This window comes from Ovis aries, chromosome 6 (assembly GCF_016772045.2).
Source record: "Ovis aries strain OAR_USU_Benz2616 breed Rambouillet chromosome 6, ARS-UI_Ramb_v3.0, whole genome shotgun sequence".
Taxonomy (NCBI): Eukaryota; Metazoa; Chordata; class Mammalia; order Artiodactyla; family Bovidae; genus Ovis; species Ovis aries.
In genome coordinates this window covers 24021617-24035420 of record NC_056059.1, presented here as the reverse complement: position 1 = coordinate 24035420, position 13804 = coordinate 24021617, and the positions used below count along the sequence as shown (strand labels likewise).

The following is a 13804-nucleotide window of genomic DNA, read 5'->3' as shown; positions in this document are numbered from 1 at the left end:
GGTCTATTGTGGGATTAAGATAAACATGCTATGAACATGTTCAGTTGGGACAGTCAGCCAAAAAACAATGGTGACCCCATTGCCCCCAAAGTGAAAAAGATCATTTGAGGACTTGATTGGCTGGGTATATCAATAGATTACTGCAAATACCAGCTACAAGAGCGCTGAGTGCACAGTATCGGATCATTTCATACTTGTTGATTGATGCTTGAGAAAAGCTAATTTTGAAAAAAATTTAGGATCTGCCTTGATTCAGAACCTTCATGGGTTTGGGTTTACTTCAGAATGCTGGCATCTACATTTCTGATTTCAGTACACAGGTTATAAAAATAAATGTTCCTCCTTTTCAGAAAATTTAGAATATGAAGGAATGAGTTTAAGCCTTTAAGGCAAAACAGTGCCTTTCAGTGAAGCTTGTTGGGAAGGGTACTGGACTTCAAATCTTAAAAGTTAATTATGCTTATTTCCCCCATGCCTGCATCCCAAATGTAGATTTAATGTACCATCAGAGTGCATATCTCATATTTTTCTATGTCCTTACAATCTGTTTACGTTTTAAAAATTTACCAGTCATTACAAAATCATGTTATGTATTTGTGAGTTAGAATATAGGAGTTTTCCCATCATTTGAAGTCTCTGTTTTTGCCCTTTAAAACTTTACAGGGATCAGGGATGATATTCTTTAAACAAGGGCATAACAATGCAATCTCTGTTAAATACTAATGTGCAATTCAGACCAACGTGGCTGACGGAGACTGAAAAGTAGCTGGTAATTTACTCACTTACAGGACAAAGGTAAGAGCGGGAACTAAAAGAAATAGGAGGAGGTGGCCTCACTGTGCTTAAAACAGCCAGTTGAAAATTCTACCTGTTCATAAAGTGAAAGTGAAGTCTCAGTCGTGTTGCGACTCCCATGTCCATGGGATTCTCCAGGCAAGAATACTGGAGTGGGTTGCCATTTCCTTCTCTAGAGGACCTTCCCGACACAGGAATCAAACCCAGGTCTCCCACATTGCAGGCAGACTCTTTTCTGTCTGAGCCACCAGGGGCTCCTAAACAGCTAGCAGAGCCCTTAAAAGCAGACTTCACAGTACACCCACAACCACTTACTCCTCTGGATCCCGCCATATCTATGACACCAGAAGGCAATTTTTAGATCTAATCCTTCAGCGGGAGAGTTTGGCAAAGGGAACCTCCACAGCCAAACACATGAAGGAATGACAAAGTAATGCATGGTTTTCATAAACCCACAAGACTGCTCACCCTGCATCTTGGGCTTCGTGAGCTCGGAGGATAGATAACAAGTTATTGTGCTGCAAGAATTCACATACAGCCGGGTAACTGCCAGAGAGAGAAAGAAAAGAGAAGCATCTGTTATAAAATCATCATGAGCATACTTCCTATAACATCCAGATCCATGTGATCTGATCAAGTGTAATCGAACATGCAACATTTATGAGACAGACTTCTTGGTTCTAAGGACAGGTGTTCCCCTGTGGCAGAAAAAATACCTATAGCTGAACTTTCATTTTTTTTTCTAAATTGAAGTACAGTTGATGTGTTAATTTCTGCTGTACAGCAAAGTGATTTAATTATATATATATATATATATATATATATATACTTTAAAATTTTCTTTTCCATTATGGTTTATAACAGGATATTAAATATAGTATCCTAAGCCATACACTGAGACCTTGCTGCTTATCCATTCTATATAGTAAACTATATAGTAGTTTACATCTGCCTATAGCTGTATTTCTATTTATTTATTTGTTTATTTAGGCTGTGCCAGGAGGCTTGCAGGATCTTGGTTCCCAGACCAACGATCGAACCCGGGCCGCCAGCAGTTGAAGTATGGAGTCCTAACCACTTGGACCGTCAGGTAAGTCCATACAGCTATACTTCTGAAGAGCTGGAGGTGTATAAATTGGAAAAAGTATCCACTCATAGACAAAATCAATATTATCAAGTCTATATCTAACCACAGAGTGAACAGAAGTATAAATATAACATGAGAGTAGAATTTAAAATATAAACCCCCATTTTCTCAAATACTGCCCTATATGTATTTGGGTGCCTGTTTGGGAGCTGGACAGAAATGACTGAGCTAGGGAATGGCAGAGAGTAAGCCTTCTGAGAGTCAAATTGTCAACATCTTTATGGGTAAGTTAACTGACTATGTCATTCAAAATCTAAACAAAATTATGAAATTCACAAGATTTAAAAATGTGTACTTTAAATATGACCAAAAGAATTTTATCTTAAGGCTTATTCTTGATTGTGACTCAATAAAAATATTAAATATACAATAAAGATTATTTTGTCTATTAAGAAAGTCTCAAAACCAAAGATGGAAATGTAATTAAAAATGAGATTGAAATTATAAATTAAACATGGAACATCTTTTGCAGTCACTTTATCTCTGCTCCAAGAATTTTTAATGAGAAAATGTATATCATAAAAAGAAAAACATTTTAGATAATTCAAATCAAGGGATAGCAAACCGATGCTTGTTTAAATATAAACAATTATAGATATTCACTAGAATCTAAACCACTAGAACCTTTCTCAGAAGACACAGGACGAGATGGTTGGATGGCATCACTGACTCCACGGTTATGAACTTGAGCAAGCTCTGGGACATGGTGAAGGACAGGGAAGCCGGGGTGTGCTGCTGTCTATGGGGTCTCAGACACGACTGAACGACTCAACAACAACGTACACTATAGTAAACAACTCCCAATTATAAAAAAAGCTCTTTGGGGAAATAATGTATGTCACTGAAATAATTTATTATAAAACAAAAGATGAAAACAGCTTTTATACTAAGATTTTCTAAGAATTCTCTGATGAATAGGGAAAAAATGGCATACCATTGCAGAGATATTAATGATAAACAGGATTCTGTTTTTTGACCTGAAATCAAAAACAGTCTTTGTGCCTGTGCACACATATTTGTGTGCATGTGTCTGAGTGTGCATATATGTGTGTTTTAGAATATTCTAGCAATTCACAAGGGAGAGATAAAGAGGAGACATCCTTGAGGCCTTCACTTCCCAGTGTTCCAGGTCATTCCAATAAATGAATAAACCATCTAATTGATGAACATTAGCATGACCTACTAACTAGAGGAGATGGTTCCCCAAGTGTCTACATGGAAATATGTCCACAGGGTACCTAGATTATGAGTTGACCAACATATGTCTTCAAAGACAGTTCTACTTTGGGAGAAGGTGAGGATACCACCTTTCCAGACCAGTGTGTCAAGAAAAGAAACCTTAATTTCAGAGACACTGGTTGGTCTTCAAAATACAGTACATTTGCGTGTTACATATTAAGCTGTAAAATGCCCAGCTAAGGGCACTCAATAAATGCTCCTTCCCTATCTCCTTAAGCAGTGTACCTACATTTCATGTGCCCTCACAATGGTTCTTTAGAAAGACACTTTATTGCCTTGTACTACTGTAAGACAAAGGTTGTCTGTCTAGGTTTGTTACTTATTTCCTTTGGGCACATGGCTTGGCTGCTCTTTTTTATCTATTTTTTTCCTTTTGGAAGAACTTACCTAGTCTTATGAAAATATAATTTTAATATATTTTCCTCATGCTAAACCTTACATGTTTAATCTGAGTTTCCTCCCATGGAAATATGTCATTTTTAATGAAAATCTGAAGAAGATAAAATTAACATAGCAGTAATTCGCTAGGTTAATAGCTTTAAGTGAGGAACACTTGCATTATTACTTGGAACAAACTCATTTTGAAGAAGATATTTCAAAATGTAAAAGCATGTACAATCTCATACTTGAACTTCCTAAGAATTACAAACATTTTTCTAAATAATTTCTTTAATTAGAGATAAAAACCTTCTACCATATTTTTATGGAAATATAAATGAGAATAAACCACAAAGTGTTTAGCTGAAAAGCATTTAAAAACATACACGTAGAGTGGTAGGAAAAGCACAGTTCAGAACACATTAACAACACAGAGACAGTTGGAAAATCATTAATTCATGAATAATTTATCAAAGACTTCTTGGTGATTTTTTTTCCCATCTGTTATGAGACACAAGGAGGGTGGCATGGTAAGTGCAAGGAATGGTTTCTGTTCTGAAGATAAAATACACTAGGTAGGGAAAGAAAAAACACATAATTTAAATTAAAAAGCTACATAAAAGATAAAATAGTAAAGTTTCATAGAGACATAAAGCAAGAAACAAAGCATGTGGGTCTGAGGAAATCTTTTTTAAAAAATCTTTCTCTTGTACTAGATCTTTTTTCTTGTCTTTCTTTCTCTTTTCATTACTAAAGTGATGCTTCTGAGCTCACCAAGAAGAAAGAGTCTCTTCCTCCAGGCTGATCAATCCAAAAAGGGGCCATGGCTGAGCCTCTGAGCAGAAGGTGGGCTGGATCTCAGCCCCCTTGTCATGTGCCTCCACAGAGGCACATTTTCAGGAACAACCTATCCGCAAGAGTGATTTTGCTGGAAAGGTTTCATCTAACCCTGTGTCCTGAGCAGGTCTTATAACAACACTTGCTTCAAGGGTTGGTGAAGGCCAGGGATGCTTTCAGCTATGTGATATTCATTTACCACAATGTGTAGCTGTATTTGGGGGAAGAAGTTATTGTATTCTTTCATGCTTCTTTTTTTTTCTATTGGAATATGAGTATTCCTTAAGCACTAGAAATTGTGTCTTCTCAGAGCAGAAAACAAGGTGGAAATTTCCATGGAATAGTGAGACTATTAACATAGTACTGCAGACAAAATTCATATTATCAAGACTATATCTAACCATAAAGTAAACAGAAGTATAAATGTAACATGAGAGTGGAATTTAAAATATAAACCCCCATTTTCTCAAATACTGCCCTATATGTATTTGGGTGCCTGCTTGGGAGCTTGACAGAAAGGACTGAGCTAGGGAACGGCAGAGAGTGTTATTTATTTCATAGAACCGAGATGAAGAGCAAATGAGGTAGCAATATATGTAGATGTTCTGACCTGAAGCAGTAGACATTCAGCAATGTCTCGTATTTGTCTCCCCACCACCATGGTGTGGAGGGAAGAATACACCACAGAATGAATGGTGAGTCAGCAACTCCAGATTCCAGCAGTAGCTGTTCCATTTAGCAGTTGTGGCTTGTGTTAGATCTCAGAGGCAATGACTTACGGGGATTAGTAGACAGGTAAGGCGCTAGAATTACACACACACACACACACACACACACACACACACACAAGGAGGAATAGGAAGGAGACTGAGCGTGAGCAAAGGTGAGGTAAAAAAGACAAAATCTTGAGAAATGATAGAAAAAACTGTTTTGGCATCAGAGCAAATAGCTCTTACTAGACTAGACTCATTCTGCTGATGCTCTTATTTTTGTTTCTGGTTATGTTAAAATATATTTTAGACCCTGAAATAAATCTTGTAGATTTCAGATGCTTTAACCATGCTAACACCCAGCAAGCATTATTAAAATGGCTATTTTATGCTTCTATGCCTTTGCATATCCTTTCCCTGGTGCTTGTTTGTTTCTTCATGAAGGACCACTTTTCCACCAAGCCTGAGCTAAATTATCACTTGGGAAACCTCCCCTTCAAACCTACCTCACCCTGAGGTGTACAAAATTGCCGCATCCACCATGTTCCCATAACATATGAATCTAATATATCACTTGTCATGCCGTAGTGTAATTTATGTTTCTACATCTGCTCTCCAGGAACAGTGAACGAGTGCCTTAAGAGACAGGCACTTTTATTTGTCTTCATATCCTAAACGCTCAGCAGCAATTTTTCAGCTTACTGAGGCTCATATGCAATTGTTGTAGTAGCCTCAACATGGGCGGTTACATAAGTGAGAGATGCAAAGGGTTTCTCTCCCTCACTGGCTTCAGCAGAGCAGAGGCAGCCAGCCTGCAACCCCTCGCCAGTGGACCAAGAGAAAGCCTCCACTCACCTCTTTGGTGCCTCAGTAGCTCTCAGCCCGGTAGGAGGGAGGGCTCACTCCCCTGCCCAGCTCCCTCTCTGCTCCTTGGGACCTGTCAATGGATTATTAGCCCCAGGATGTCCTGGTGCTGCCTGGATGATGCCAAGACTATTGTTTCCTAGGACATGCTGTGTTTTCTCTCTGCCCAAGGGTGCTCTAACTAATTTCATTTTACCCACTAAGGATCATGTCTGGTAGGGTTCCAACTCTTCCTGCCAGAACTTCACCAGAGCTTAAGCCCTTACTTGCTCCTGGCTGCCAGGTGCCTCAGAAGCAGTGAGCGAATTTTATTTAAGGCAAACTTTTATTGAAGTACAACATTTTAACAGAAGACTGCACAAATGAGAAGATGACAAATTGATACACAAGACTGCACAAATCAGACAATTACAACTGGACACCCTTGTAACTAGCATTCGTATCGAGACAAAGAACATTACCTGAATCCCAGCAACTTTTCACATCTTCTTTGAGGCACCATTACCTCCTCACTAAGGGTAACTACCATCCTGGTTTTTAATGTTATAGATCTGCTTGCTCTAATGCTGAATTCCTATTTCAATGAAATCACCAAGTATATCCCCTTTAGTATCTGGTTTCTTCAGCTCATCATTATACTTGCGACATGCATCCACGTTGTTCTGTGCAGTTTTGGTTAACTCATTCTCATTTGCTGTATTTAGCTGTATAAATATTCTATAATTTATTATTCATTCTACTAAATAGACATTTGGGCTGTTTCTATTACTTGGCTATTGAATACTGCTGCTATGAACAATCTTGTATATGTCTTTTGGCACACATATGTAAGTGTTCCTAGTTGATATAAAAACAGGAGTCAAATAGCTTAGTTATGAAGCCCAGCTTTAGTGTATACCAAAGCAGCTACCTATAATTTGGGACTGGAGGTCCAGTGAGACCATCTGGGTAGTCATCTTTCTAGAATTCCCAGAGCATTATTTTCCTCATATTTTTCACCACTTTCCCTGCCTGCAAGAGCCTTCACCACTGATTCTGGTTGGATATATCCTACACATCCTTTTAAAGCTCAGTTTAACAATATTTCCACCATGAGGAGTCTCTTAAACACTATCCATCCTTGTTTGGGGGTGTGTGTGTGTGTGTGTGTGTGTGTGTGTGTGTGTGTGTGTGAAAGAGAGAGATAACTTCCAAACATCGCAAAACTACTCACCTTGAAATTTATTTGTCAGTTTATTTTCCGGCCTCTGACACTAGACTGTCATTCCCTCAAAGGCAGGGACTTTGAGCATCTATAAAACCTCACACAAGGCATATATAGTACGTGTTCGGCTAATATTTGTTAAATAATTGAACGAGTGAATGAATTCTCCAAAGAATACCCGTGAATCTGGAAGAGCTGAATTGAGGTGAGGGGAGGGGAAGGATGCTGTGAAAGCAGGTATGATTTCAACAGACTAAAAATGGTCTTGAACTCAGAGTGGGAAGGAGGGAAGGCAGGATGGTCTAGATGCTGGTTATATTTTAAAGAGAGGGCCATTAAGATATGATGACTGGTTAGTGGTGATTTCAATGCAAGAAGAAAAAGAAAAAAATATTTGCTACTCTGTATAACTGGGAAAATAAACCATTAATAGAAACAGAAAAACCAGGAGAAATCCCCAGTGGAAAGGTAAATAATAAACCTCTTCAAGCAAGGTGAGTTCAAGAGAAGGCAACAAAGGAACATCTAAGATGTTCCAGCAGAAAATTCCAGCAGAAAACTAGAAATAGAGAATGCAAGCTCAGGAAAGATAAAGAGATAAATGGACCAGGCAGGTCTGGTAATCTAACCAGAGTTCATAGTTTACGGTGAAGCTAAGGACACAGATGTGGTTCTTGAGTAAAGTGTGAAGGAAAAACTGTCAAGAACTGGAGGAAGACAAAGAGACGCAGCGGAACAGACAGGGATCTGCCTGATAAGCTGGAGGGCAAGCAGGATCTGTGAAAAAGGAGGAGCCACAGGATGTCTAGGTGGAAAGGGCTGTCAGGAGTACCAATTGCAAAAGAGCAGCGGGGCAGCTTGGGGACAGAAGAAAGGCTGCTGATCTGCAATTAAGAAACCAACGGTGATTAGAGTGAGCTGCCATTTGCAGCTTCAAAAACACATTTTAAGTGCCCCTCAAGATGTTTTTCAAATCTCAGTGCTTAGAGGAATGTGAGACTGGTTAGTTAAAACTTACTCCTGGAGCAAGCTAAATCTAGAACACAAAGCTCACAGGACACACCCAAGGCCAACAACCCAAAGCACCAAGTCTGGCCAACAGTTTCATTTGCTCTGATACCTCTGATTTGCCATGATCTTCACAAATCTTTACAATCTAACTCACGGCTGGTTCAAGCATCTCAGTTACTTCAACATTACAGTCACTGAGCGTGCAAACTCTGGTCTAAGGTTCTAAAGGTAACGGTAGCACTGGAGCAAAAGGAGATGCCTTCCTCGGTCACATGCACTATCTTCTATAACTCATGAGCAGCATCAGCAAATCCTTCTAGATGCATCTGTCCGTGGAACTTCATTTCATTTAAACCATTGCCCAGACAATACATTAAATCATGGACGGAGTGGCAGAGCAAATTAAATACACAAACTACAGATACATGTGAAATAAAACTGGGAGTTGTGGATGAAAGTAACTGCCAATAACTCAAACAGGTAATAACTGCCAATAACTCTACCTGTTTTTATTGTTCTTCTACCAATTTTCTTGTCCCTCTGTACCTGTTCTAGACCAGCTTTATAAACCTTGGCCGTAGAAGATGCCTTGACACCTTCAAGATGGCACGAAAGAAAAAAATAATCCAAAAGTTCTAGAGGAATGCATGGGCCATTTTTCTCTTCTTCAGATAAGACATAATCCACACTGCTTTACCATTAGTCAGAGGACACAGGCTGTGGATTTTGACAGTCAGCATTTGTCATGGCTAAAGATCACTATCTCTTAAGAACCTCTAATGAGATGAGTTTAACAATCATTTTGTTGAGAACAAAGGTGTGAAAGCACACATAATCCTCTAATTATCTAGTTGATGGACTTTATCTCTGATGTAAACACATCTAAGTCTACAGTCACGAAACAATCTAAGTCTACAGTCACGAAACAAAAATATCATAACTATACAAGTTCAGCACAGGACTTTATTTAGAAGATGACATATTTGAACAGCTAACTCAGCTAACAGAAGAATGTTACACTATGAATTGAAGAACGGTTAATACTATAAGTGTTAATATCAAAATCAAGAGGTCTATATTTTGTTTGATATTGTATTATTGAAGCGCAACTGAGTGGTATCAAGTAGGTAATTTAAACACTCTTGGTATAATTAAGGATTTAACACTAGATCTGAAAAATTGAACACTTGGCAAATACAGTTGTATTTCAACAAAACAACTTTTCCCTAAAAGTTAGAAGTCTTGAATAAACGATTACTCCCCAATTAAATAATTAGTGAAAAGAAATCTTCAGGCTTTTTGGAAATACTATATGCCTTTATCTTAGCCAAAGTTTCCAAAACTTGGAAATGAACTGCAAATTTTCTGATAAAGAGGCTTAGAACAGACCTCTTAATATTTAAAACAAAGCCTATTCTTGGAATGATGGTTTATAGTGAACAAGACTTTCTGTTCACAAACTTCAATTTCTCAATCACATCAACAGATAAGCAAAAGGAAACTTTTTTGCCCCATCAGGAAAACAATGTATAGAACAAAATATTCCAGAATATACTCTGATCAGTGTTATGCAGTAGGATGATATCTGCTTACTCAAGAGATGAAAGATATGTAGTTGGATGCAGTTCACAGAGTTCGTCCAGTCTGATCATTAGCTTAGCTGCCAGGGCAGGAACTGAGTGTAAACTTCAATGACTACTGGGTATGATTTTTCAGTTAAGAGAAAAAAAAAAACTAAAAAACCCACACTGTATTCTAGAACTTAAATTCTCAACTTCTCCATAATCTCTTTTGCATTTTCATTCTGGCCACTTTCACATCAAACTGTACGTCTGATAAGGGAACCTAGTGAAACTGTGGGTAATAAAATGCAGTAGGCCAAAACTGAGGTGAAATAAGATATCAGGAAGATCATGAGGACATGTAAAAATCCCAGCTGAGCTGCTGACTTCTTTCTGAAGTGCTCTGAAATGCTACGGGTATGGGGAAATCTCCATACATTTGCAAACAGAAACATTACTATAAAAATTTTGTCAATATGGCTTGTCAAGTGCTAAAAATAAATTTATGGTGGTACTTATATACTGGGTTGCTACTAATTTTAATTAATTATTCAGGAAGTCTGATGAACTTATGAAAATTTAAGAATAACTTGAAAATAATTTAGTTAACCAATTTAAAATTGTTTTTCTGATTTAAGATATGAACACTGGTAAAAGCATTTTTAAGTGATTACATAATTGAATGAAAAAAAATCAAGGCTGGATTTTTTTCCCTATGGTTCTTGAAACAGACCCAACTTTCTGCTAAACCCTACTGTCTTCTGCAGCTGCTTGGACATCATGAAACTACTTGCCTCTTTTATGCCTTTTCTATTCTTCACGGATAGCGTATCTATACATTTATATCAACACATCCATTTATTTATCTATCAATTTATTTATTTATATTTTTATTTTCCAGGGGCTAAGAATCTATTTGAACCAGGCTTTCAAAGCGAACCTTCATTTATATTTGTTTCCTAGAAAAGTTACACACATAACAAATGAATCAAATGCATGGACTGATCAATGACAACAGTTACGAACGTGACATGCTCCAGGAGGCGGAGCTCTCCGACCTCACCTGTAGAAGTATGAACAGCCCCTGACTGTGTTGTGAGTGAAATGTTCCTGAGTCTTCTCATTTCCAAAATCTTCCAGCGGGTCTGACCACAGGATATCACACATAGGTCCATAAGCAGGTGGTTCTTTGAATCGGTCTAACTAAGAAAAATAGAAGACAGAGAGCAAAATACTAATCTTTGGAAAGTTGGAACTTAGAAAATAGAAGAAACCAGCATTTCACAAAACCCATCTTTGCTTCCCAGTCACTGTGCAGAGTGAACTCCCCAACCTTTCTCCTGTTCTGAGGTCTTTCCTCCCCATTCTTCTACTCCTCACCTCTTCCATTTTCCTTCCTCCTTCTTCCTGATGCTCAATTATCATCTGCCTTCATTTCACCTTATACCTCCCTCTCGCCTCTTTAATTCCCACTCTGTTTTTCCTTCCTCCTGATTTCCTCTTTGTCTTTCTCTCCTCCTTATTTTTTTTTTTAATCTAGCCAAGTGTTTTAGTTATTACCAACTGATGTTCTACCTGTGTTTCATTTCTTGAGAAGCTTTTATTTTACTTGATTTTGGGGGAAAATTTTTGTTACTGCCTCCCATTGAAATGTGATTTAGAAATCAGGAGAGGGAACAACTTATGGTGTTTGTATTTAACAATATAATTTTGAGAACAGACAGCTTTCATTTTGAGAGTAAGTACGTGCTGTACGACATTTTGGGTATTCACTCATTAGGGGTTAGGTTTCTAATTAAAACCAAGCTGATTAGAGTTACCTTACATACCAATCCTAACAATAAGCAGTAAAATAAACCCCAATTTAGCAGGTCATTTTTCAGTTCACAGTCCTAATTTTCCTAGCTTTACCTGAAGTCCTCATATGAAATCAATTTTCGAATTTTCTAGCTATACACGTTGAGCAAAGCCATGTTTCAATTTAAAATTGTACATTTAGAAGCTGTGAGCACTATAATAACTGAAAATGATATTTCACCAACAATTTTATAACATTGTCACTTTCCCATAGTTTATCCCGATTTAACTGCAATGAAAGGATTTGGGGTGAAGTTAGCAGATACTAGGGAGTCTCTCGAAGAAAAGCATAACACAGCTATGAAAACTCATTAAGAGCTGAAATTCTGCATATTTGATACTACAATATTAAAAAAAAAAAACCCACGGGACAGGTGAATATATAAGTCTGACAGCCCATGAAATTCTTTTCCTGAGACGTACAAGGTAATGCAAATAATGGTCTTGCTACATAGTGGTGTTGGTTTTTTTTTTTACTAATATCTAAAAAGTACGAAGCATATATTTCACATTTTCAACACCCAATGAAAACCTTCAATAAGACAAGACCCTCTATATTTGAACCATTTTGTGATCCATAAAATATTCATTGCGAACTTAGACTTGCTTAAGAGACTTAAATAATTTATGCTTTGGAACAATTCATACAAGAAAAATAATGCTTGTCCATAAAAATACAGAATTTCTTTCTAAGAAACAAGAACTTAGTATTAGGGCTAGAGCCATAAAGGAGACACTTTCTGACAAAGGCGGCTTCCCAGCTAGGGCTTCAGTAAAGCAACCAGAGTACAGAACTTACGCTGGAAAAGTTATGGAATGCATTCTAAAATTCATATCATCTACAGTTAAACAACTATGAAACTGATTAAATAAAATAAGTGTGGCAGAAACGCTGACATATGGAAAATGCAAACCAAAAATCACTCTACCTCAAAGTCTAAAGCATAATGATAATAAGAGAATTGAACACAATATCTGAAACATGCTAGAAAAAAAGTCCTAGGGTTAGCAAAGGATATTTTAAAAATCTACATAATTTGTGATAAGAAATGTAGTTACTGATTTCACGAGTCCATCAGATTGCAGAATAAATTGGTTTCATTCATGCACAGACTCATGTACTTGAACTCAAAGACTACATTTCAGTGTTCCGTCTCCATAGAACTTTAAATGTAAAGCAAATACCAATCCTTTGTGCGTTACAGAACACCAGAAGCAGATGCGTAATGGCATCTTATAAAAAAGGACACAAGCACACAGAGCAGGCTTATTTAATGTACTTTCGTTTCAATTTAAAAATAAAACCCACGCATTTCCTTTCTAACAGGAAAGTAAATACAATCTTATTTTTTACATTTGAAGACCTGAACTTTAATGATAGAGCATTCAGGTAGAATTCAAATGTTTTACTTACCTAAATATCATTTTTCTTTAAAAAGCAATGACATTTTAAAAGGATACTGAGTATAATCAAAGAAATAAAAGATGTCTCTTCCACTAAGTAAAAATATCCTATGCTACATTTTCTCACGAAAGAGGTATTTCTACACTCAACCTAACTCATCATTTCTGCTGGCTAAAACAATGCTAATAGATAGTGTTAAATTAAGTAGAAAAATATCTCTTATAAAAAATGAACTGCTTGTCACCTCACCACTCAATACAATCAATAGAATAGCATCATCGCCTTTGTTAGATTGTTACGTTAAAAGTTTAAGCTGCAAAAGCAGATTTTTTAAAGAATAATATGGACACATTTTAAAAGTTCTGTTGTGATATTTCCCCAAGACAAAAACAATGTCTTTTAACTGTAACATATCGTGAATATACAATGGGTTGTTTGAAACAAGTCAAAAGGAAATAAAAAGGCATATATGTATATCTTTTTCATGATCAAATACTTTACATTTCTAATGCCATTTCACATGGCAAAATGAACCTTGAGGTTTTAAAGTATAAATATATCCTTCTTTCTAGATAAAAAATGAATACAAAGAAGATATTCACGACTAGTTTGCTGCTACTGCTAAGTCACTTCAGTTGTGTCTGACTCTGTGCGACCCCATAGATGGCAGCCCACCAGGCTCCCCCGTCCCTGGGATTCTCCAGGCAAGAACACTGTCGTGGGTTGCCATTTTCTTCTCCAATGCGTGAAAGTGTAAAGTGAAAGTGAAGTCGCTCAGTCGTGTCCGACTCTTCT

General features: G+C 37.3%; 1 protein-coding gene across 3 annotated transcripts in view; it reads right to left on the bottom strand.

Annotated features, from left to right (window-relative positions):
* The window catches only part of PPP3CA (protein phosphatase 3 catalytic subunit alpha), a 324455-nt gene that overhangs the window by 50431 nt on the left and 260220 nt on the right, over window positions 1–13804 (bottom strand). For all 3 annotated transcript variants that reach the window (XM_060416850.1, XM_027970856.3, XM_027970857.3), the window contains exons 6-7: window positions 10811–10950; window positions 1264–1341 (exon numbers count right to left, since the gene is read on the bottom strand). In XM_060416850.1, the coding sequence (XP_060272833.1) occupies window positions 1264–1341; window positions 10811–10950 (218 nt within the window). The remainder of the gene's footprint in view (window positions 1–1263; window positions 1342–10810; window positions 10951–13804) is intronic.